Source organism: Halichoerus grypus, chromosome 6 (assembly GCF_964656455.1).
Source record: "Halichoerus grypus chromosome 6, mHalGry1.hap1.1, whole genome shotgun sequence".
NCBI lineage: Eukaryota > Metazoa > Chordata > Mammalia > Carnivora > Phocidae > Halichoerus > Halichoerus grypus.
In genome coordinates, this window is record NC_135717.1 from 90348507 (window position 1) to 90373267 (window position 24761).

The 24761-nt window shown below is 36.8% G+C and overlaps 1 protein-coding gene across 2 annotated transcripts; it reads left to right on the plus strand.

Moving 5' to 3' along the window:
- Window positions 1-1372: 1372 nt before the first annotated feature.
- STRAP (serine/threonine kinase receptor associated protein) lies at window positions 1373-18780 on the plus strand. 2 transcript variants are annotated; one of them, XM_036115771.2, is made up of 10 exons: window positions 1373-1816; window positions 2535-2670; window positions 8469-8550; window positions 9124-9196; window positions 11761-11857; window positions 12526-12663; window positions 14059-14195; window positions 16134-16283; window positions 16873-16935; window positions 17680-18780. In XM_036115771.2, exons 1-10 carry the CDS (start codon window positions 1705-1707, stop codon window positions 17739-17741), a joined length of 1050 nt encoding a protein of 349 aa, XP_035971664.1. In that variant the 5' UTR covers window positions 1373-1704; the 3' UTR covers window positions 17742-18780. The 2 variants fall into 2 exon arrangements, with proteins under 2 accessions (XP_035971664.1, XP_035971663.1); XM_036115770.2 differs by having other exon boundaries at window positions 1374-1816; window positions 16870-16935.
- Window positions 18781-24761: the final 5981 nt, after the last annotated feature.

Below are 24761 nucleotides of genomic sequence, written 5' to 3' on the forward strand. Positions count from 1 at the left end.
ACTAGCTGTTTTGTCTTTTATGTCCATCATTAATGTAGTTAATCAGTGAACAATCATTTGTTGAGCATCCACTAAATGCCATTCGCTCTTCAGTACTAGAGTACAAAGATGCCAAAGCCATAACCATTGCCATTAAGCAGCTCATATTTAAGTGTATGAATGGAGTCTGTGTGTGTGTTGGACCATAGGGTGAGGTTGGCACAGAGGAAGTAGAACCAAAGATAATGGAAAACATATGTGGCAAGTCTGTACTATAGATGGATGAACAAAATAGAATGTGGAAGTACTTCAAGTCCTCATTCAAGACTTGAATTTTGAAATACGATACATGTTTATTACAAAAAAGATGACGGAGAAGGAAACATTCAATCATTTGTGCTGATTTATCGGTATGTGCTAAGATATTACAGTATTGGGGATAAAGTGGTGAAAGAATCACAAAAATCTGTCTTCGGTTTACAGTCTAGTATCAAAGGAAAGAAACAACTTGCCCCAGATAGGACGTTTCCTGCTTACAAAGGTTTTGTATGAGAAGACAACAAAGAAGTCCGGTTGTTACACAGAGCAGCGATACCCATACCCTAAGTGGGCTGCCTGCAGGAAGATAATACCAGGGTTTCTATTTATATTTAGTTTAGATTCTTCTAGCATGTTTTTGCCTAATTATAATGCACATGCATTTAATATACACATTATTATCCCCATAATAGGAGTGCAGACTCAAGTTTTACTGATGTGAATATTTTATCAAAAAAGTTTGGGGACCACTGCTCTAGAGACCTTCGAAGTCCTTAAAAGGGAAAGCGATTTAAATTTAACTGTATTTAAAGTCACATAACACTCATGTCTAAAACGCTAGCAGTACAGGAATTTTCACATAGGAGTCCCTGGAGAAATTATTTTTCTTATGGGCCTTAAAGACAACCCCAGAGGGCCTGCCTTTGTAGTTGTTAATAAGAACTAAAAAAAAAAGTTCTTAGACGATGTTTGCTGGTTTGGGCCGCCGCCGGGAACAACTCTGGTTGTCCATTCTAGATTAGATGTTCAGACAGCAAGCACAGTCCAGCCAGTTGGATTGCTTGGCGCCTAATCCACAGGGGCCGCCAGGTCCAGAGTCTGAGACGAGCAGTCACAGCTTTCGCACTCACCAAACTCCGCCCGGAGACAGAAAGGCCGTTTCCGGCTGGTCAGAGCTTGGCGCGGGGGAACTCCGCGGCGAAGTCTAGAGCTCCTCCATGCGTACGTAGCCGGCGGGGGCCAGCGTCACGTGCCCAACGTGCGCTGGTGTCGCGCCTGCGCGCTGCTGTCCTATTCGCTCCGCTACCGGGCAAACTTGCCTTCTCGCTAAATCGTCACTTCCGACGGACGCTTGGCGTCATTGGGATCGTCACTTCCTGCCAGTACCGGTGTGGACGGTGCGGGTCGTGGCTGCCGGTTCTCCGGTTTTCCCCCTCCCCTACTTTCCTCCCTCCCTCCCTTTCCCTCCCTTGGCAGCTGTCGGTCGCCCGTCGCAGACTCCCTGACCCATCCCCAACCCTTTCCTGACCTCGGTGCTACCCGATTGGCCTCTTTTTCTTGTTTCTCGGCCCAGCCCCAGCCCCCAGTGTCAGGGCGGGGGCCTTGAGCCAGAGGCTCTGCGGCAGAGGAAAGAAAAGACAAGACGACCCTCGGCTCCACAGCCGGATCGCTCGGTCCGCCGCCGCCATGGCAATGAGGCAGACGCCGCTCACCTGCTCGGGCCACACGCGGCCTGTGGTCGATTTGGCCTTCAGTGGCATCACGCCCTATGGCTATTTCTTAATCAGCGCTTGCAAAGGTGAGCAGGGTCCCTGGATCCGGGTCCCTAACGACTAGGACTGAGCCGGAAGGTAGAGTGGCGGGTACTCCCCAATGCGGAAGGGGGGATCTCAGTCTTTGAGATTGGGGCCAACAGTGGTCTGATGGGGAAAACACTGTATTGGGGATTCCGCAGCTGGAGCCACGGGAGGCTTTTCTGATTCTCTGACGAGGCTAAGTACTGCCCCCAACTTGGGCCTCTCATTTCGCTTTTATTGCTATTTCTGGAGCAGCGGGACTGTACACTTGCCTGACGCCTCTGCCGTCATATACTGTAAATAATCTTTCAAGGATATGGGGAATAGAGAAAACAGGAGGCCAGGCGAGTAATACCTTTCCTTATTTTAGAGCCTTGTCATTGCCTTTATTTTACTGGACATTCCTATGTGGTATTAGCCCCATTTTTCAGTTGGAAACTGAGGTTCAGGTTAAGAAGTTTGTCCAAAATAAGACTCAAGTCTAGGTTATTTTGATGCAAATCAGTATTCCCACCGAATTACAAATGCTTCAGCGAGAATGTCTGGCTTGTCTCTTCAGTTAATTTATTTCTGAACGTTTCTTAGTGACCCCAGTGAATGAGAATAGTTACACAACAAAAGCAGTTTAACACTTTGTTATTTGACACGATCACTTTATGTTTGAGTCTTAGATTTTAAGTAATTTGAACTTCTAAATCACACTTTTTAAATGTGTTTTAGACGGGAAACCTATGCTACGCCAGGGAGATACCGGAGACTGGATTGGAACATTTTTGGGTCATAAGGGTGCTGTTTGGGGCGCGACATTGAATAAGGATGCCACCAAAGCAGCTACAGCAGCTGCAGATTTCACTGCGTAAGTATAGCCAAATCGGCCAGTTTCGAAGTTCTCCATGGATTGTGTTGTGAAGTACTCAAAACTTCAGCCTCAGTTATTCATAAAATTCTGACCCAAAGCCTACCATGTAGAGCACATGATGTTTGATCTCACTAAAACTCTACTCTGGTCCTTTCTGCTTTTTTTTTCTCTTCAGTGGTTCTCATCAATTTTCAGAGACTTTAAATGACTTATTCTGTATGTCTGGATTGGGACCCAGGAATTTGCATTACTGACAAGCACTCTAGATAATGAATCTTGGTGGTTGTGCTTAAAAATGCTCAACGTGTGCTTCCGGAGTGATATCACACACTTCTGTGATGCCGTAGTGCTGATGGCCCAGATTTTTAACCCTGTCTTACTCCGGTTTTGTTAACTGGCTTTACCCATATTTAAACTCAGTTACTCTTCATTTTCTAAGTTTTTTAAGTTGAAATTTAAATATTCTTGACTTTTTTCCTTATGTCTGCTTTGTTGATTTTACCAGCAGAATGTTCTCTGTTTTTTATGCCTCTGCCACTAGTACCTTTCCTGTCTTTTCATCTTCCATAGTCTTCCTAAAAACAAATTTCATCATGTCACTTCTGTAATGATCTTCCTGTCTTCCCTCTGCAGTTTCAGTGGTTCATGACCTTGAGTGAACCCAAAAATAACCTGGGAAACTTTAAAATATTCAGATGCATGTGTCTGACAAATTCTGATTTAACTGGTCTGGGGATGGAGTCCCCAACATCTGTTTTTTTCTTTCCTAAAGTTCTAGTTGATTCTGATGTTAAGCCTTAGAATCACTGGCCTAAAGGTTAAATTTCACTTGTTGCCCAGTTTAAAATTTGGCCTTATCCTAGTTTATCAGTATTATCCGACACTGCACATCATATGCCCTACAATCTAGTTATACTAAACTTCTTGCCAGAATACACTTTACCTATTTTGGTTTATGGCTTTTGCATATGTTAGAGTGACTTGCAATGACCCACTTTCTCCTTCAGGGCACTTTCATATTTTACATAATCTTGGTATTCTAGTTCCTAGTTGTGTTTATGACATAGCAGACCCTTAAATGTGTAAGCTGATGAAGGCGACGTCAAGAGCTACTGCGTATGGTAGTAAACCTCGTTAGACTCAAGTCTGGAAAGTACAAGTGGTCTTGCTTTTCTTTCTCCTTTTTCTTTCTTCCACAGAGTTCCAAACTAGGAGCAGTTGTAAATGTGCTGCTCCTTTGTTTTAAGCAAATCAAATATACGAAGTTTATTATAAAAAATGAAGGCAGATTGATTGTGATGATGGATACATGACTCTTTGCATTTGTTGCAACATGTAAATTTCTATACCACAGAATGAATTTTACTGTATGTAAAATTAAAAAACAAGTTAAAAGTTTTTAAATAAGGAGAGGGTGATATGGTGCTTACCCGGTATTAAATTTGAGATGATGCGAGATCCGTAAAAAAAGTTATAAATGTCAGCAGCCTGAACTTTTTTCTGTGCCTTCAATGAATAGATTTCTAGTATGTCTTTATGCATAGCCATTGTAAGGCTTTGTGCTGTGCCCTGTTTTGATTGTATGTAATACTGATAAAATAAAGAGCTGCTTGAATTTATATAAATCCTTTAATGTCAACAGCTTCAGGTCAAATGTTGCTTTAGATGTCAGCATGCTACTTGCAATGTGTCATTCTCCTTTGTTAATTTGGTAAAAGTGATTCTCAGATGGAAGGCTTACGGTGAAAGTGTTCATTCCGTGTTCTGTGTTAAAACTTCTGGCACTTTTATAGTACTTAATTGATTTATGTGTTCTTGCTTCTTGAGGTCAGGTTATATTTTTTATATTCTCTGGCTTATTTAATACCTTATGTTTGTTGAGTAAATAACTAGAGGAAGTTTTCTAAAGTAGAGGGTAAAGAATGGGTGAATTATAGATCTTGGTTTTGCTTCTGGAACACTTGTGTCTGATTGCCATGAGTTTAGCTTTTTTTTTCCCCTTCACTTCTCCAAAGTTTGTTTTTTGCTCAGTCTAGTAGGAACATTGTCATTGGGAATGAATGTCATTGATTTTATAACAGAGGTAGAAATTGGGATTTTCAACTCTAGATTTCAGAGGTTTGGTAGGTGGATTTAAAAAAATGTCATTATTGAAACTAGGTCCCAGTCTGCTGTGGTAAGTTAATAAAGTGGTATTTTAAATTAAACATAATTAAGTTTTAAATGTAACAAGATGTTAGACACTATAAACAGCATTAAAAAAAGACAAATTTTTGAATTGCAATTCTGAAAGGATAAGTTTTTGTTAACCTCAATTCTGGGCCCTGTCCGTCATTGTTAATTATGTGAGTAAAAGGCTCTGTCACCTTCTGCCTGATGGTCTTGCCCTGATCTTTAAGAGACTTGTGCGAATGCTTGTTGGGAAGGATGCCTGTCTGTAAAATCTGTGAAGACTCTCGGTTTGTACCTTTGATCAAATGATGATACCAGTCATCTGGAAGATAAAGAAGTAGACAGAAATTACTGCATGTGATAACGGCCTCTGAAATGGAGAGAAAAAAAAGGCGTGAAAAAATATGGCACTTTAAATACTTAATATATTGAGTCTTGGAAAGAATAATCAGGATCGTATCTTGCTGCCAGAGGGACAGTTATCTTTATTTAGGTCACTTACAGAGCATTCATAGCCCAAGTCCCACATTCCAGGGCATGTCTCTGGATGGGTATTCAGTGTTGTTTTTATGCTTAACATTTCAAGTCTCAGTGTCTATGTTTACAAGTAGCATTAGAAGCGTGAGCCCTGGAGCCTGATTCTGCATCCGAATCCTGTGACCTTGGGAATTTATTTAACCTCTTTTTCTCAGTGTCATCATCTATAAAGATGAGAATAGAAATAGCACTTATCTCAAATGTCAGTTGTGAATATTAAATGAGTTAAAATGTTTCTAATATTGAGAACATTGCTTAAAATCTAATGAGTATGTGTTACGTGTGTAAGGTCACAATGATAGCTCCCATTCCCACTAGACCAAATTCGTATTTGTCATTTTGGAACTTCTGAGGCTAAGGCCATGAAACTTTCTGGTTTTGTGCAAAGAAAGTTCTTAAATATTAAGAAGAAATGCTTCCCCCCCCCCCCCCCCCGATTTCCACTGTATCATGGCAAGAAAGATGTAAGCATTCACTTTGGTTAGGCCTGAGTCCATGTGCTAGCTATGCTTTGTGTTTCCAGTTTGATCATGGGTTGCTTCTTAAAAGTTCGGCTTTGGTATTTTAAGATGGGTGTAAGACCACATGGTTATTGGGAGGATTTGAGAGATCTTTTTCCACTTATATCCTTGGAGTCTAGCATAGCGTCTTTTGCGTAGTAGCTGCTCAATAAATAGTAGCTGAGTCTTACTCCTCGTTTGTTCAGTGTCTGTCTTTGAAGAGGGGGAGTGTTATGTATATTCTCTTTTAATGATTTGTATGGAGCTTGCTGTTACGGAGCTTGAACCAGCTAAAGAATAGCTTCCCCAACTTAACCTGATTAATCATAGTTGGTATAAATCATTTTTAGGAAGTTCTCCCCACCTCCCCCATTCTTATGTTTCTCAGAAAATTCATTAATGTCATGTTTATGTAGAAGAAAATTTGGTTCTTTTGGAGCAGAGTTGGTCTGTGGGTCATTTGGGAATGTTATCTTGAGGTAATTCAGGCAGTTGTGTCAGGTGATGAGGACACTATTCCCTGAAACCCCCTCCTCTTACTATCTTTTAATTCATGAAGCTAATATAAACTTTACTTCCCATGATCCTCTTCTTAGCATCTCCACTTTCCTCTTGTTAAAATCATCTGGAGAGAGTGCCAAAAGTGGAGAAGATAATTGTGCTCTGTTCCAGAGGATGATTAAATAGATCTGGAGTTGGGCCCTGAAGTCTATAGATAACCAAAGTGTATGATCACTTTTCTCTCTTGTAAAAGACAATGGGAAGATCAATTTTTCTCTGAATAAGGTTGATGATAAATTGAAGGTGGTATTACCTCCTTTTTGATGACTTAGTCAGCATGTTAAGATAGCTAGGCAATGTTTTTCACCCAGAAAAGCTTAATTTTTTATTAAGGCTTTAAAAAGGGTAAGTTAAGTAAGTAAGTAAATAAATAAATTAAAAAGGGGGGGGCGTCTGGGTGGCTCAGTCGTTAGGCGTCTGCCTTCGGCTCGGGTCATGGTCTCAGGGTCCTGGGATCGAGAGCCCTGCATTGGGCTCCCTGCTTGGCGGGAAGCCTGCTTCTCCGTCTCCCACTACCCCTGCTTGTGTTCCCTCTCTCGCTGTCTCTCCCTCTGTCAAATAAATAAATAAAATCTTAAAAAGAAATAAAATAAAAATAAAGTTAAGCATCTCCTCTTTTGAGACTTGTGGTAAGTCTGTTCTCAGGATATGAAAAGTATTGAACAGACAGCATTAATATATGCACGAAACAGGGGATATAAGGTGGGTCAGTAGTTTAGGGAGGTGACAAGTACTTCTTGAGTTGTGCAGGAAATAAATGCTGCAGGGTTCGCTGAGGAAAGGATACTGTTAATCATGCTTCATTGCCCTGATTTGAGCCTGCAGCCAGCTACGTAATACCACTTTCATGCCTGGAGATTGAAAAATACATTAGAAAACATTTAGGTTATTCCAGAATATTTTTAGGGCTGTAAGCCCTTTTTAGGACTCTTAAGTGTGAATAATGAAATAGGCCAAAGTTAGTGCAAGTGATTAGAGCATGCTGTGTCAGAGAGTGTCATCTTCAATTTTAGTGGTGTTTCTAAATAGGAGGGAAAAGACTATAGATCTCTTGGCCTCTCCTGGATGATACTACTTTGATCATGCTCTCCCCCCAACCCCTGTTTATTGTTGCCTTTATTTTTAAAAATAAATGTCAATTATATTAAAATGAAAATCTTTATGGAGCATAGCTTGTTCACTCTTAACAGTTCTTTTCCCAGTAAGCAAAGTTTTCTTGTTTATTTTTCAATGACCTCTTCTGTTATAAAGTGAACTTTTTTTTCCCCTTCTTTAATCTTTTTTATTGGGAGAACCCCTTACAGTATTTTTCTAATGTATTATTTGACCATTAACCCCTAATGTAATGCATACATATATATGTGTATAGACACACAACCACACATATATTTTGGGTTGGAGGGGGTCAGAGAAATGGTTGAAAGGTTAAAAATCCTGTGTTAACATTATATAATCAAAGGCTGGGATATTTTGGGGGGAAGTTAATTGGATTAGAATTTGAGAATTTTAAGAGTCAACTTTGAGGAAGACATGGGGAGAATATTTTCTTCTTTACTGTCTTGATTTAAAATTTTATGTAACCTGTATCAGGGCCTTTCATTCTCCTGTAAATTCTTTTTAGGATTTCTTTTTTTTTGTTTTTTTGTTTTGCATGTACATGAGAATAGAGAAACAAACTGGAAAGATGAAACTTAAAATTAGTTAAAATGTCTTACAGTCTTGCTAAAAGGATATTATGGCTGTAGGCTAAAAGTAAGGATGGGCTGGTTCATTGATCTCATTTACTTAAATTTGTAGATCTTTTCCATTGTCAAAATTAGATTGGTTATATGGCTTCTACGGGGATAAATTTCTTTGCTTTTAGAATCATTAAAATATTTAATCAAATGAATCTTAACAGTGAGGGATATTAGAGAGAATGGGAGACTTATAATTCATTTATATAACATTTCGCATACGTAATTTATTTGGTTATCATCGAAATTACCATTATATTTATCTTTTAATTTTACTCTTTACTTTTAGCAAAGTGTGGGATGCTGTCTCAGGAGATGAATTGATGACCCTGGCTCATAAACACATTGTCAAGACTGTGGATTTTACGCAGGTATCAGAAAATGGAATATATTTTAGGGAGTTAAATTGCTGTTATTATAGGATGTAATAATGGTCGTGTATTTGATTCGTTTGTATATTCTATATTTGGGGGTGATATTAGGTGTATATTGGCTTATATATGATTTAATTGCAGATTAAGCATACAAATTTAGTTACTTGGTTAATCCTAAGATACCATGGAACTCTTGGATCAGTTCTCCATCAGTAGCAGCAAACACCTAAAATGTGCAAATAATGTTTCCTCACTACTTTCAGAAGAGAGAGGATAAATTTGAGATCATTAAAGAGGTGTTACTTAGGAGGGAGAGGATCAGGGCAGCTGGAGAATATTCTTGTGGTAGGTGGCATAATACATTTGAACGGTAGAGCTTAAAGGGTTTTGGCAATTATGAGAAGGATAAATGTTCTCTAGTATCGTCTCAGAAGTAATTGGCATGTATTGCATTTCTTTGTGATGTCTGCAAACTTTATTTGGATTTTAATTGGTGTTGAAGAAGTTTCAGAGAGATAGTAGCTATTAAAATGGCTCCTCCGTAAACAGTTTGCTTGTGTGTATTTTCAGGATAGTAATTACTTGTTAACCGGGGGACAGGATAAACTGTTACGCATATATGATTTGAACAAGCCTGAAGCAGGTAAGTGTAATTTATATGTGTTTGTATTATATTTTCTTTTAATTTAAATAAGTTTTCTTGATTAAAGGAATCATGTTCAGTACTCAAATTTGAAATTAAAGATAGTCATGAAGAGAAAAATGAAAACAATTCATCATCCAGTATTAATCACTATTAATATTTTTTAATTTTTGGTTCATAGTCTTCCAGTCTTTTTTTTTTTTTTTTTTTAAAGATTTTATTTATTGACAGAGCACAAGCAGAGGCAGAGAGAGGGAGAAGCAGGCTCCCTGCTGAGCAAGGAGCCCGATGTGGGACTGGATCCCAGGACCCTGGGATCATGACCTGGGCCGAAGGCAGCTGCTTAACCGACTGAGCCAACCAGGCGTCCCTTCCAGTCTTTTTTCTATGCAGATATCTTTTTTTAATGTTGCTACATTGTGCTTACATAGTTTTCTTAAAAATTAAAAATTCATCTTGCCAAATTTTAATCATTTAAGTTTAAAAAGGTACACAGCAGTGTTACTACTTTTTGGTAAGAAAGAATGGTTGTCTAGAAGGTGAGAAGTGAGAATTTTAGTGTGTGCTTATTTTGTTCAGATTTTTGAACCATATGAATATATTAGCTAATCAGAAGAATTTTTAAAACTTAAAAAATTACAATTTTTTCATGTCTTTAAATATTCTCTCTATTGTTTTTAATGACTATTGTTTTTTATGCTATGAATAAGTCGATTAACCAATCTCTTACTGTGGCCCATTTGGGCTATTTACAAATTTTAAATATAAGTGGTGTTACGCTTAACATCCTTATAGCTGCAAATATTTCCACAATTACTTCTATAGAATAACTACATAGAAATAGAATTGTTGGGACAAAAAGGGAGGTACACTTGGAAGCCGTTGGTAGGTATTACCAAAGTGTGCTCCACCAAAGTATAAAAATATATATCTATAGCTAATCTCTTCTGGCAAACACTGATAACTTTGTCTTTTCCAATTTAATAGAAGAAAAATGATTCTGTGATATTGTGAACTTGAAAAAAAATTATTCACAAGATTAAAATACTGTTGAATACCATTTTAATGTGTTCTTTGTGAATAATAGTCTGTTCATGCCCTTTGCCAATTTATCTGTTGTGATGTTCATCTTCTTACTGGTTTTAAGGTTCTTTATTATATTTTGATTTGTCATTTGCTTTTAAATTTTGTTAATAAGGTTTATGGTATACACATTGTAAAGTTTTTGGTGGTGAAATTTATTTCCTTTATGAATTCTCTTATTGCACGGAAGTCATAAAAGATGCTTTTTTTCCCCTGGTCCAGATATTCATCTCTTTTATAGTATCTTAATGCTTTTCTAGTCACATAATACATAATATATATTTCAAAAGCTACCAGATTATAATGAACAGGATTTTGTTTTATTTATTTTATAGTCTTACGTTTTGTATCGTGAGTATTATTTATTCATTAATTTATGAATTTCAGAAGTTTGTAGGAAAGTCAAAGCTACATTGGATATTAAGCAGTTATTCTCAAGATAGTCTCTTTCCTAAAAGCATTTCTAAGGTGAGCAAACAGACTACATTTATAGATTATTCTTCATTGGCATCTGGAGGTATTTCTCTTCATTCTCTTTTATAACTTTATACCAAAACATAGCAAAGTACTCGGACCTCAGTCAGTGTGCCTTTCTGACTTAGCAAGTTAGTTCAGGCCTTAGGCCCTTCTCAAAGCTGCTTTTTGAAAGTGGTTCTTCTGCTGTACTGGCAATAGAAATAATAGCAATTAACTGCTTTTACTGTATGTCAAACTCCAGGTTAGAAACCTTAGATGTATATTCTCATTTGATCCTCATACTCAAACTGTGAGGTGTAGTAACTGTTGTTATCCCATTTTACAGAAGAAAAAATGAAAGGGCTAAGTAACCTTTACTTCAGCAGGTTAAGTAACTTGCCCAAAATCAAAGTAGGGTTGGATGGCTTTGCCTCCAGCATCTGCTTTTGCCCAAAGATAACACTGAGCAGTTGTTCTTTTTTTTTTAATCTTTTGAAGGGAAATTCTCCAACAGAGACAGGTTCCTGGTGGTGGTTTTGTTTTGTTTTGTTTTTTGAAGCTTTGATCTTATTGTAGAAATATTCTTGGGAATTACTGCATTGTTTTTTACTCTCTTTTTCTCCTGTCAGCCTACTTCCCTCTTTTTTCCTGTTTCTAACAACAGTGGCTTGGACGAGGGTCCCAGTGTTAGTGGTAATGTTGGATTAGCTTTTTTTTATTTCATTGTGCTGCAGTAATGCTTTTGAAAGCAGAAACATAGCCTGGAGGGAGTGGTGTATTCACTTCCAGATACATATAGCAGCATTGTTCTTCGGTTCTTTGTCATGCAGATAAATTTTTGTTCCAGTGTAGAAAAACCAAATGTATTCTGTGGAAACAGTAAGTTTGCATTGTGTTGGGCTTTGAAAAGTTGCAGTTTAATTTGAAGTGTACTTCTTTTCTTTTTACATATTTAATTGTTCCAGTATTGCTCAGTTTAAAAAAGCAAATATTAACAAATGTAATTTAAATTGTTTCATTTTAAGAACCTAAGGAAATCAGCGGTCACACCTCTGGTATTAAAAAAGCTCTATGGTGCAGTGAGGATAAACAGATTCTTTCAGCTGATGATAAAACTGTCCGGTAAGTAATTTTTCTTTAGTGATTTAAAGTTGAAAAATATTTGACCTTAGTGATTATATTTTAAATATTTCTCATAACTGTATGTATGAAGGATTATCTCTAAACATTGAAACTTAAGCTGCACATAGATCACATTTTTCTGGAGCTGTCCATACTGTTATAAACCTAGAGCAGAATCCACAAGACACTTAATTAAAATTACTGACATCTTTATAAGCCTGTGCTCTTAACCTGATTCAGTGGACAAGCTGGCTACGGGGGGATCCATGAAACTCCTGGTATTGTATACATAATTTTGTGTGCTGATACCTGATGTTTTTTCCTGTGGAAATATGTATAGCTATCATCAGATTCACAGAGTGTAAGAACTGTTCTTTAGAGTGATGCTAAAACTGGTAAGATTAGGACTTACATGTCTTATAGCATAGTTTGCTAAGGGAGGTATATTTAAGTATTAAAGTAGACTTCACCAACAAGATACCAAGTCATTTAACATTGTATAGGAATCCCAAATTTCTCTGTATCATCTATAACTTATGAATTGGAATATAGGAGATTTTACTACAACTGTGATTATTCTTCATTGGTTAATCTGTAGATATAATTGGGAATTAAGCTTTTTCTTAAGTGAGTAAATACCACCATATTTTCCTCTTCCTTTTTTGCAGCCTTTGGGATCATGCTACCATGACAGAAGTGAAATCTCTAAATTTTAATATGTCTGTTAGCAGTATGGAATATATTCCTGAGGGAGAGATCTTGGTAATAACCTATGGACGATCTATTGCTTTTCATAGTGCAGTAAGGTATGTCCAAGAAATACTTTCTTTTTTTTTTTTTTTGGTATCTTAAAAATTGGAAGGCACATGTGAAAGGTATTTAACTCTTTTAACAAGGCAAATCTTGGCCTATACTATGTAATATGGGGAAAAGTTTCCATGCCATTATTAATATGTATTTTAAGAATTTGATATACTGAGGAATTAATCCAATTAATTTCCAATATTTAGGGGACATTATTGGGAAAATTTAGTAACTTCTAAATTTTCTTTTTCTTTTTTTAAATTATATTTTTCTTAAAAGGATTGCTAGACTGGTGTTATAATTAATGTTCATTACTGTGTAAAGCCACTGTCATCTTGATTCTCTTACTAATTTTCCTTTTACAATTTTAGAGAAATAGTGATTTTTTTTCTTCTATTCCGAAGTTTGTGTAGATCTAATGATGTTTTTTAAAAACAGATTTAATTTTTTTGTGACTCTAAGTGTAGTTAAATGTCCTTGTTGAAAATTTGGAAAAGATAATTTTAAAAAATTTGCCCACTGTTCTTCAACCATAGGTACCAGACTGTTAATGGTAGTTGTATTTTCCGTTAGTCTTTTTTTCTTTGTTACACATGTATAACATTATATTGTGTGTGTTTGTGTGGGTATTTTCATTTTAGTTACTAGGGCCTTATGAGTGTAATTTTGATTTTTTATTTTAAACTATTCTTAGCTATTAAAAACTGTTTGAAAATATTTTTGCTAGGTGTATTGATAGGTTTTACTAAATTATGTATCAGTTTCTCTGAACAGAGCTGATGTCCAAACTCATTGATGTTCATGTGAAGGTGTTCATGTGCATTGATTCTTATTACAACTGTAGTTCCAAATTTGGTTATTCTTTCAAAAGCTTGATAGTAAAAACGGAACCATCTTTAGCAGTTTTTATATTTTTGTGGTATTGAAGGTTTTGTTGCAGAAGCTTATAAATTCTCAGCAATTGAGAATAATGTATAAATAATCCATTATGTTAATTACTTATTATAAAACATTTTCTGTTCTCAAAGATGCGTGGTTGTCATGGAAAAATCAAACAATACAGAATTAAATTTCTTTCAATGCAAAAATCCAAATATATCAGCCATACTATTGTTAATTAGCCAGCACAGTCATTTCCAGGAAAGCACTCACTGCACAAAGTGTCTTTGTATTCCTGGAATGAACTCCACTTGGGATAGTATCCTTCTGGACTTTTTTTGCTAATATTATTTAGAGGGCTTTTTTTTTTTTTTTAACATCACTATTTATGTTTGACTAAATGAAGATATAATCATTTCTTGGGTTTCAGAAATTAGGAACAGTTTAAAAGTAATTGTTTCCTGGTATTGTTTGTGTAGTATTCAAAATTTATAAATATTACTTAAACTGTTTTCCAGTTTGGACCCAATTAAGTCCTTTGAAGCTCCTGCAACCATCAATTCTGCATCTCTTCATCCTGAGAAAGAATTTCTTGTTGCAGGTGGTGAAGACTTTAAACTTTATAAGTATGATTATAATAGTGGAGAAGAATTAGGTGAGTTGCTCTCTTTTTCCTCCCTTAAGATGATACGGTTACATTTATCAAATGGTAGGTTTCAGTAATTAACACCTCAGTTAGCAAATTTTTCAGCTAACTAAAGCTTGTTATTTCCAAGTCAAAAAAGTAAAGGATTTTTTTCCACTTTTGGTAGAAGTATTTACAGTGGTGTAAATAAAGCATGCCAGACTCTCAATTTTACCTTTTCCTTTTAACTTAAGTTCATTGTATTCTGGTAGTCTATACAATAGGGCAGTATATTTATTGGGGGTAGGAGGAGGCAGTCGTACATCAAAATCATGTTAAACAGATGTAAGGGTATTTGTTTTTGCTGAAGTATAGTGCTGGTATGTAGTCCCATCTACCTGGCTCCCCCTATTGCCAATGTAAGAATCTCTAAGCTCTATTGAGAATAGTGTGGGCGAAAAACAGCTATGGTGTATTATAGGGATACCTTAGGCATCTGAATTGGAGGGGATTTTTGTTTGTTTGGATTTTTTTGGAGTCTGACTTTTGCTTCCACTTTCATAATAGTCCTTCATAAAGGCAGGGGAAGGGCATGTAAGATTAATTTGAAGTTAACGTACATCTAATTTTACATTTATCTGATGTAAAATCATGGTTCTCAGTATCTACTTTTAGCCTTCACAAAATTTGCTTTTTGAACTAGTGTATTTAGTTTTTATAATTTCTTTTTCTGTAAGTTGCTACTTTGTCTAGCTGTCCTGCTGTACCACCCAATGAAATTAAGCTTGTTAGAATTACACACAAAGAACAAAAGACAGCCTTATGTTTTGTTTTTTTGGGAAAACTAATGGATTTGGGTTGGACTAGTGGAAGTTTGGTGAATGGACCATATAGAATCTATTATAATTGCTTATAGTTCACCCTTTATTATTTGAATATGTGACTTTTAAATCAGAGATCCTTTTTTATTATTTAATGTCAGTTTTCAAAGTTTCAGAATGTTGTGGTCACGTTTTTTATTCCTTTTGAAAAAGAAGTAAATTATTTGCCTGAGATCTGTGGTCACAGTTAGTGAACACCAGACCTTGGACCCAGCTTATTCTCATTCCAAACCTCTCATATTCTTTCTACTCTCATGAAAATTTTTACTGTCATGATAATACTCTCTTGATTCTCTCTGGTTGGACAGAGATGGGGAAAGATGAGGGTCCTTGAGTTGAATGGACCTGAAAACAGAATAAAGCATTGGTCTAGTAAATAGTAAAGACTTGGAAAACACAAAGGTGATGAGGCATTAGAAAATAGAAGAGGAAAGTTCATAAATAAGGATATGACTTAAACAGAACAACACTACTACTTATCTGTACATTTTCTCATTAAATTCCCCAGACTAAAATATTTAAGGATTGGCATTGATCTTGAATCTTCATGTTCTGTGTGACAGAATGACTAGTAGACTCTAGTCTGGTAGGAAATTAAGAGGCAGTGTGTGTAAAAGAGCTCCATCTGGTGGCTCTCTGTGGTCATAATAAGAATTGGTTCCCTGGTAAATAGGCAGTGAGTTTAGGATGTGGAAATTGGGATTGAACTGACAGACTTTAGATCTGCTTTTTGTAAAACTTACTCCCTTCCTTTACCCTTTTTTGGGACATGAAGCCTTATATATATATATATATATATATATATATATATATATTTCTTTTTTTTTTTTTTTTTTTTTTTTAAGAGGGACAGTATGACACCATAATGTGTGCTAGAATTGGAAGGGGGTAATTTTACAGAGAAATGGTAGACATTATGTACCACTTTGTGATAAGAATCACTTTATTTTTAATGAAGTTTAGTTCTTTGAATTTGCACTTAGGATTTTCACATCTTCCCAATAATACAGACAGTATTTTCCTTAGTGTATCAATACTTAACCAACATTTAAGTATTAAACTATCTAATAGCCCTTCTCTTTTTCAGAATCCTACAAAGGACACTTTGGTCCTATTCACTGTGTGAGATTTAGTCCTGATGGAGAACTCTATGCCAGTGGTTCTGAAGATGGAACATTGAGACTATGGCAAACTGTGGTAGGAAAAACATACGGCCTTTGGAAATGTGTACTTCCTGGTAAGCATCTGTATTCAAAGTTAATCAAGTTAAGGGGGGGTGCTATAGATTTTAACTTATTTGGTATGGTTTAAGCAGAGAAGCCCATAATTATAAATTGGCTACTGTGTTATTTTATTTGGTTAAATTTTTTTGTTGTGTTTTCTATTCTTCGTGTGTGTGTGTGTGTGTGTGTGTGTGTGTATGTGTGTGTGTGTTTTCTATTCCTGAATTTTTTTACACCAGATCATTTGGTGAATGACATGGACCTATTTCAAAATTTGCTAGAGGGCAATATGAAGAATTTCTAAGTAAATGTATTTAATCTCTGGTATTACTCACTGATTCTTATTAATAAGGTAGACATGTTTTTAATAAAAATACTTAGTTACTGATCCCAAAGTAGTTGTGGTATGAACTTAAAAGTGAACTTTGAGGGAAAGACATACTATTTTAGAATCACAGTTATTAAAAAAGGGGAGGTTCCTATTAGGTTTTGTAGCTCATTGCTTAGAATAGTGTTGGTGTACTCTTCTTACTTATTAAATACTGGAGGTTGCTGGTAATATTGTAATTCACATAATCATGATTGCTTTTCTTTTCATAGAAGAAGATAGTGGTGAGCTGGCAAAGCCAAAGATCAGTTTTCCAGAGACAACAGAAGAGGAGTTAGGTAAATACTAATGAATTAACTTTTGTAGAGTCCTGGGGGATTTAAAATTGAAGTGTTAGGTGAGTTTTACTCGTTGACAAAGGAAATTTATTAAATATGAACATACTTAAATAATGGAAAGTTTATGTATATGTATTTTTATATACATATGTATTTTTATATACATGTTTATAAAATATTATAAGTATCTACTGCATAGTACAGTCACGGAGATGTAGTGTGGATCTGAGGTGGTTACTCTTATAGTCCTTGGAGTCTAACTTGAGGCAGTTGCTAAAATAAAAAAACAAATTGTCACAGTTATATTTGTTATTTAACATTTATTAAGCGCTTACTATGTACCAAGTGCTGTTTCCCAAATCTAGAATTACAGATTGTAAGATGCACCGATCATGTAATATTTTTGAAACTTGAATAAATAAAGAGGGGGCCAGATCTTTCAAGATAAGACTTTAATTCAGTGCTTACTAGATAGTTGGAATCACTGAAAGCTTAGCCTAGAAGAGGGGACCCTGGGAAGTTCAGTTATGGTATAAAAGAGTTTGATGGGTGAAATATAGGAACTATTGTTTCATTGCATTTTCAGTGCCATGAGTCTAGTCATGAATGGTATGTGCCCTTGTTCTCTTTTGCCTCCCCTCACCAGCACACTGAATAAATCTTTTTATGCCTTCATTACACAGAAATTTTCTTTATTAAGTTGACTAATGTGGGGTTTTTTTAATTGTTATTTTTTCATTACAGAAGAAATTGCTTCAGAGAATTCAGATTCCATCTATAGTTCAACTCCTGAAGTGAAGGCCTGAGCATTGGGCATATGCCACAGATAATGTACAAGTTATGGACTAAAACAAGCAAGCAGAGAAAAGCATCAGCCTCCCAGAGTTACTCTCTGCTTAAGGCAAACATGAGCAGTAAATAATGGGGAATGTGAATTAGCTCCAGTGCCGGAACTAACTTGGTGTTACCTGTACGTGAAAAGGCAAGAGTATCAGATGAAGGCAGGTGGAATTAGGCTCTTGTGGTATGATGGCCTGTTGTCTTTTTAATGAATATGTGCAAGCCAACATCCAATTTCTCTTATTACAATTAGATTTCTTGTAGCTGTTTATGTTATTATGGAGAAGAAAAATATATTGGCCTATTTTTCTTACTTTTCCCTTAAAGCAGAAAGCCTTTTTTTTTTTTTTTGCTTTAGTTGTAAAGAAGAGGGAATACATGATAAAGTAATTGGTTTGATTTCTCTTTCATTGTACATTGCTTCTGAACATCTAATTGTTTTAGTTGTCTAAATAAAATGCCTCTAAACAAAACAGTGTTTGTTTCCTGGGAAAAATATAGATTTGAGTTTATAAATGGAAATTGCCAAAAGTTTTTCTACATTATAACTATATCAAAAGACAATATGGTTAAACAATCTTTAGTAAACATATTGTTTCCTAATTTTGAAATTCAGTTACTTGTACTGGATTTTTAAAATTTCCATGTTTTTCGCTGGGTTTGCATTTACCTTCCTCTTGCATTGGATAGAAATGCTTGACCTGCTTTTTAAAAAAATTTCAGAGTAATGACTTACTTAAATGACACATGCTAGTTATAAGAAAAAAAATAAGGTGAGTCAGAATTGGCAGAAAGCAGGAAAATCGCTTAAAATCGCACCATCCCCCAAATCTGTTAAAATTCGGTGAGCATTAATGGCATTTTTGTGTATCTGTATGTGTGTATGCAGATAGAAAAAAGTGGGATAATTGTAGATCTGCAATGTTTATTTTACTTTATCGTTTAAGTGCAGATGGCATTCAAAAAACCTTTTTACCAACCTTCTAATAAAATGGGTCAACTGGGTTTACACTTGTACTTATTTTTTAAAATAGGAGTATATTAAACTAGTGACAGAAATACTTTAGACCAATGAATAACATCTCTTGTCAGATTGCTTTTTGTCTCCTTATTCATCTTGTGAATGACCCTTGATAACTTTTTTTTTACAAGAAATAACCAAGCAAAGAGTAAGTTTCCAGGGATTTGTGGTAATCTTAAGAAAGCACTATTGGCTGTGACAGCCTCCGAAGGCCAAGAGAGGTATGTCATGGGGATAGATAGCCCCTGACCAGCCACACATGGTCTCATAGGATGGTAGTTTTGTGTCATCTTGCCACATGCCTGGTCCTCTGCTTTGCTGTAGCAATATTGTCTGTACCATGGGCTGCTTAGAGTCTAGTCAGAATCTGACTTACCTTAAAGTTGAGATTTATATGCGCCAGGGTGGAATCATGAAATTGCTGGATATTTATGAAATTTATGATTCAAGGGGATTTCGTCTACTTAGGTTTTATAAAAATCTAAAGACCATACACAGATACATGCTTACACATCACTGGGTGGCAGATAGCTTAGAATCTATGAAAGTTGTTTTGAGTTAAGTTTGTAAGTTGGAGAATTTCAGGCCATGAAGTTCTGTCATACCACGCCTTGTATTTATTTTGTGACTAGAATGTTCATGTTGGTCACATCTCTGGGTTGATATAAACTGTCAAGTTCTTAAGCTTTTAGCCCATTTTTAGATACTGGTTACTCAGGTAAGTCATACCAGTTTTCGGCTTTTGCCAGATTAATACAGTTGTTTTTGAACATTAGCTACTTCTGTTCTTGTTTTTTTTCTTAAGATTTTTTTTTTTTTATTCGTAAGTAATCTCTATATCCAATGTGGGGCTCAAACCTACAACCCTGAAATCAAGAGTCACATGCTCCATGGACTGAGCCAGCCAGGCACCCTGCTGCTTTTGTTTTTAATAACGGCATGTTTTCAGAGATTAAGCAAACTCTGAACTAAGTGCAGAGCCCAATGCACGGGGCTCGATCCCATGACCCTGAGATCGTGACCTGAGCCGAAACCATGAGTCGGACGCTTAACTGAATGTGCCACTTCAGGTACCCCTACTATTTGGCTCTTAAGGCTAACCTTGTTTTTCTTCGTAGTCATATATACTGGGTACAGACCACCTAGGAGACTATGGAAACAACCAGTTTGGTATCCTTTGTGTATTGATTTTCTATTGCTGCTGTAACAGATTATCACAAATTTGTCTTACAATTAAGGAGGTCCAAAATGAGTCTCACTAATCTAAAAATCAAGGTCTTGACAGGGTTGCATTTCTTCAGGAGAGCCTCTGGTTCCTTGCATTTTCTTACTTCTAAAAGCTGACATTCCTTGGCTTATGGTCCCTTCCTCTGTCTTCAAAGCCAGCAGCTTAGTATCTTCAAATCTTGGACCCTCCTGCCACCCTCCTTCACTTAAAAAAAAAAAAAAGGCCATGTGTGACTACATTGGACCTACCTGGAATAATTTCCCCAGTTCAAGATTCTTTTTTTTTTTTTTTTTTAAAGATTTTATTTATTTATTTGTCAGAGAGAGACACAGCGAGAGGGAACACAAGCAAGGGGAGTGGGAGAGGGAGAAGCAGGTTCCCTGCAGAGCAGGGAGCCCGATGTGGGGCTTGATCCCAGGACCCTGAGATCATGACCTGAGCCGAAGGCAGACGCTTAACGACTGAGCCACCCAGGTGCCCCCCAGTTCAAGATTCTTAATGACATCTACAAACTCTTTTTGCCATATAAGGTCATATTTGTAGGTTCTAGGAATTAGGACATGGACATCTTTGTGTGTGTGTGTGTGTGTATGTGTGTGGGACCTGGACATCTTTTGGACACTATTAGTCTGCCTGTCACACTATGTAATGGTAGAATCTTCTAGTAGAATTAACTTTAGCAAAAAGGTCAAGTACATATCTACTTAAGTTGCACTTGTCAAAGTCTCCAGTGTTCTTCATGTTTCTAACCTATCACTTTTCTGTTCTTGTTTTACTAAACCTTCGGTAGCAATCAATAGTTGTCTGCTTTTTTTTTTTTTAAGATTTTATTTGAGAGAGAGAGAGAGAGCACAGGCCAGGGAGAGAGGCAGAGGGAGAATGAGACTCCCCGCTGAGCAGGGAGCCCGATGCGGGGCTCGATTCCAGGACCCCGGGATCATGATCTGAACCGAAGGCAGATGCTTAACCAACTGAGCCACCCCACCCAGGCGCGCCTGACTTGTTTTTGAAATACATTTTTTTCATTGCTATGAAACCACACTCTTGGTTTTCCTTATACTTTTCTGACTGCTATATTTGCCAATTCTTCCTTTTCCGCTGGGCTGTACTTCCTAGTTCCATTTCTCCAAAGGAATAAAAACCACATCTATTATCATGACATTCAGTATTTTCTGATACCTTCTAAATTTGTATATCCAGTCTGTCTCCCTGAGCACCACGGTTTAATGGCATAGTTGAGTGTTGCCCCTTAACCTTTATAAGTATCTCCGACTTACTTAAGACAAATCTTAATTTTTCAACGAAACTGATTTCTTTCTCAACTTATTATTTATTCCAGTAACCAGCACTACCTATTACTTGTTCAAACTAAAAGAGAAGTCCTTGGGGCACCTGGGTGGCTCAGTCAGTTAAGCGGCCGACTCTTGGTTTTGGCTCAGGTCATGATCGCAGTGTCCTGGGATTGAGCCCAAGTCAGGTTCTGTGCTCAGCACGGAGTCTGCTTGAGATTCTCTCTCTCTGCCCCTCTCTTGCTCATGCTGTCTCTCGCTCTCTTGCTCTCTCCCTCTCTCTAGAATAAATAAAATCTTTTAAAAAAATAGAAGTTCTTTGAGTTCATTCTCATCCCCATTTCTATTTTTATACACAAATCCTGTGGGCTCTTCTGAATCTACCTAGCCTCTTCTCCACTGTTACCCCTCTAGGCCAGGCTCTCTTTATTTCTCACTTGACACTATTGCCATGCCTTGCTGACTGCCCGGGGACTGCCTTACATAAATCCGTAGTGGCTTCCCATTATACCACTTTTTCTTATGATCAGACTTTGGCCTTCTGTGACCTCTTCATTTTTCCTTTGTTTGCTTGTACTGCTGTAGCCATGGTGGCTTCATTTCCATCTCAAGGCCTTTCCACTTGGCTTGCTATGTCCATTACTTGGTCCACTCTTCCCTAAATATTTGCATGGCTAACCCTTTCTTGTGATTTGGGTCTCAAGTCCTCCTGTATCCCTTCTCGTCACTTATTAATTTGCCTTTGTTTTATTCATAGTTCTTATCACTATCTGAAATTATCTTACCTATTTTTCATCTTTAACAGTAATACCCTTTGCCTAGAAAAGAGGCTGGTATGCTAGTAAGTGCTCAAAAGTTGTTGAAACAAGGGCCTAAATTAGCACCAAATCTTATCAGACCAGGAAGATAATTTTCCAGTTATTCCACATGCAGCAGACATCCTGTTCACTGAAGAAGCAGACATGGTAGGAATCCACTCAAAGCCCTTGCCCGTGTACAGCCAAAGGCAACCTGAGGCCCATTTACCTAGGAGAGTCCAGCTTGTATGATGGTCTCATCTCCACCCACTTTCCCATCCCGTTTTTCCTATGGAGCCTCCTCTTTATGTCCTACTGTGCAGTAGGTCATGGAAACTGAATTCCCACCTAGTTTTTAGTCATTTCACTTGTGTATCATTACTTCTCAGTTTTAGTATCATCCAGAGGTTTTGCCCAAGAAACCAGGATTGAGTATGGTCAGTAAATTGTCTTGAGAATTTTTCCTATCAGTAAAGTTCAACACATTCTTTTTAATGGCTATAAACTAGTATGGTAGATATGTGCCATAATTTATAATTTAAGGTGTTGCATTTTTAGTAGTTCAAATTCAGTGGAATTATTAATTGAGCTGCCGTTTCTTCTTTGAGACTAAGGGTAGAGGGGTAGGGCACATAGATGTAATTTTCCAGAAGGAGCAACAACAAAATGGGAATTGAAAATGCAGACTAGGGGAAAACATTTCTTTAGTAGCTACCTATGCTTTACACCAGGAGGATTAACATTTTGAAACAAATAGTGATTCCTATTGGGTTACCATATAAGTTACTGTACATGTTGGCTCTTATACTAGGGGGATTCACTTTTCTTTGTTTATAGGAATGCACAATTGCCAGTGGGTAGAGTGCCACCTAGACCAGGATAGAATCAACAGAGTTCCTGAAGACACAAAGGAGGCATCTAACAAATTTACCTGTGGAAACAAGGCCAAAGCCTCTAAATGAAATGAACAGTAATAATACTTTACAGGTTGAGTCACTCTATATAATTAATGAGAGAATAGAACTTTGTCAGAATATCTTCAATAACCCAATGAAGGTAAGATATTACCCATTTTATGTTTGGAGAACCTGACTTTCAGAGGTTAAATGGGTGGTCTAATGAGTTTGGCTTCAACAGGATAGTGGGAACAGCACTTGTGTGGTCTGTAGGATTATATTGCCTGGGTTTTAAACCATCCTCTAGAACTTAGACTAGTTTCTCTGAGCCTTAGTTTCTTTCTGTGAAAGGAGATGACAGTTCTCCCACAGATTTTTTTTGGAAATATCTGGTTTTCTTTTTTGAAATAATGATAATTGATGTAAGAACTTAACTCATAGGAAGCACTTAGTATTATATATTTATTCTATCAATGATTCTCTAACTTTGGGATTTTGTGGACCAATCGATTAAAGAAGAAAAGGAGTAGATCAGGGCAAGATAGAATGGTTTGCTTCTAATCTTGACAAGTGAGGTGGTTACATTTTTTTTCTACCACCACAGTCTTAGTAAGAGAAAAGACATTTTTAAATATCCAAGTTGGTAGTGAAAGACCCAGTCTTAGAATAAAGAACTGTTATTTAAATTGAATAAATTTAGCTTCTATAAAAAACTCAATATAATTCTTACTCTCTTATTTCACCATGAAGTAGGAATTAGATGTTCTCTAAGTGTCCTTCCAGTTCTGAAATACGTCAATTCTGACATTCATACTTTTGCCTAGTTCTCCTTGCTTCTACACCTTCCCTCTTTTGACTTAGAAAAACTGGTTACAATCCATAGTCCAAGTCAGTATTTACCTAAGGAATCTGTGCATGCTCTTAGAAATCACAGGATGGGAGACTACAGGCAAATGGAATTGGACTGGATAAAACTGTTACCACTATAAGAAAAATAGCCCAGCCAGTAATATACAGTCATTCATCTAACAAATAAAGACATGTAATTACTATGTGACAATGACCCTAGGCAAATGAAGAACCAAACACAAAGGGTCCATGCCCTTTGGAAGTTGACAGTTGAATTACTCCTAACTCCCAGGCCTTGTAGGTTCTTGAGGCTTCAAGATAAATATGATATATTCCTAGAGCTTTAATTTTAACTGAAGAAGGAGTGGGAATGGGAAGAGAGGTAATTTATCTGGCAATTTAAAAGTTATATTAAAAAAGGAATAACAAAATTTGCATGGATTAAAAAAATAACAGTACTTAATACTTGAAAGAGTTTTACTCATGTAAGAACCAGTGTGGGCCATAACTCCAGATTGGCATGCATGGTTTACTCTTCTTTGCCCCTAGGTTGATGATTCCTTTCATTTAGGTTGCATTAACATCATGTGAAGGAACTTGTTAAAAATATGAATTCCAGGGTGCCTGGGTGGCTCAGTTGGTTAAGCGACTGCCTTCGGCTCAGGTCATGATCCTGGAGTCCTGGGATCGAGTCCTGCATCGGGCTCCCTGCTCGGCGGGGAGTCTGTTTCTCCCTCTGACCCTTCCCCTCTCATGCTCTCTCTATCTCATTCTCTCTCTCAAATAAATAAAGTCTTTAAAAAAAAAAATGGATTCCAGGATCCTAGAGATTCCAATTCAGTAGGGCTGTGGTAAAGCCTAGAATCTGCTTTAGAAAAAATCTCTTGGGAGATTCCAGTGTAGTAG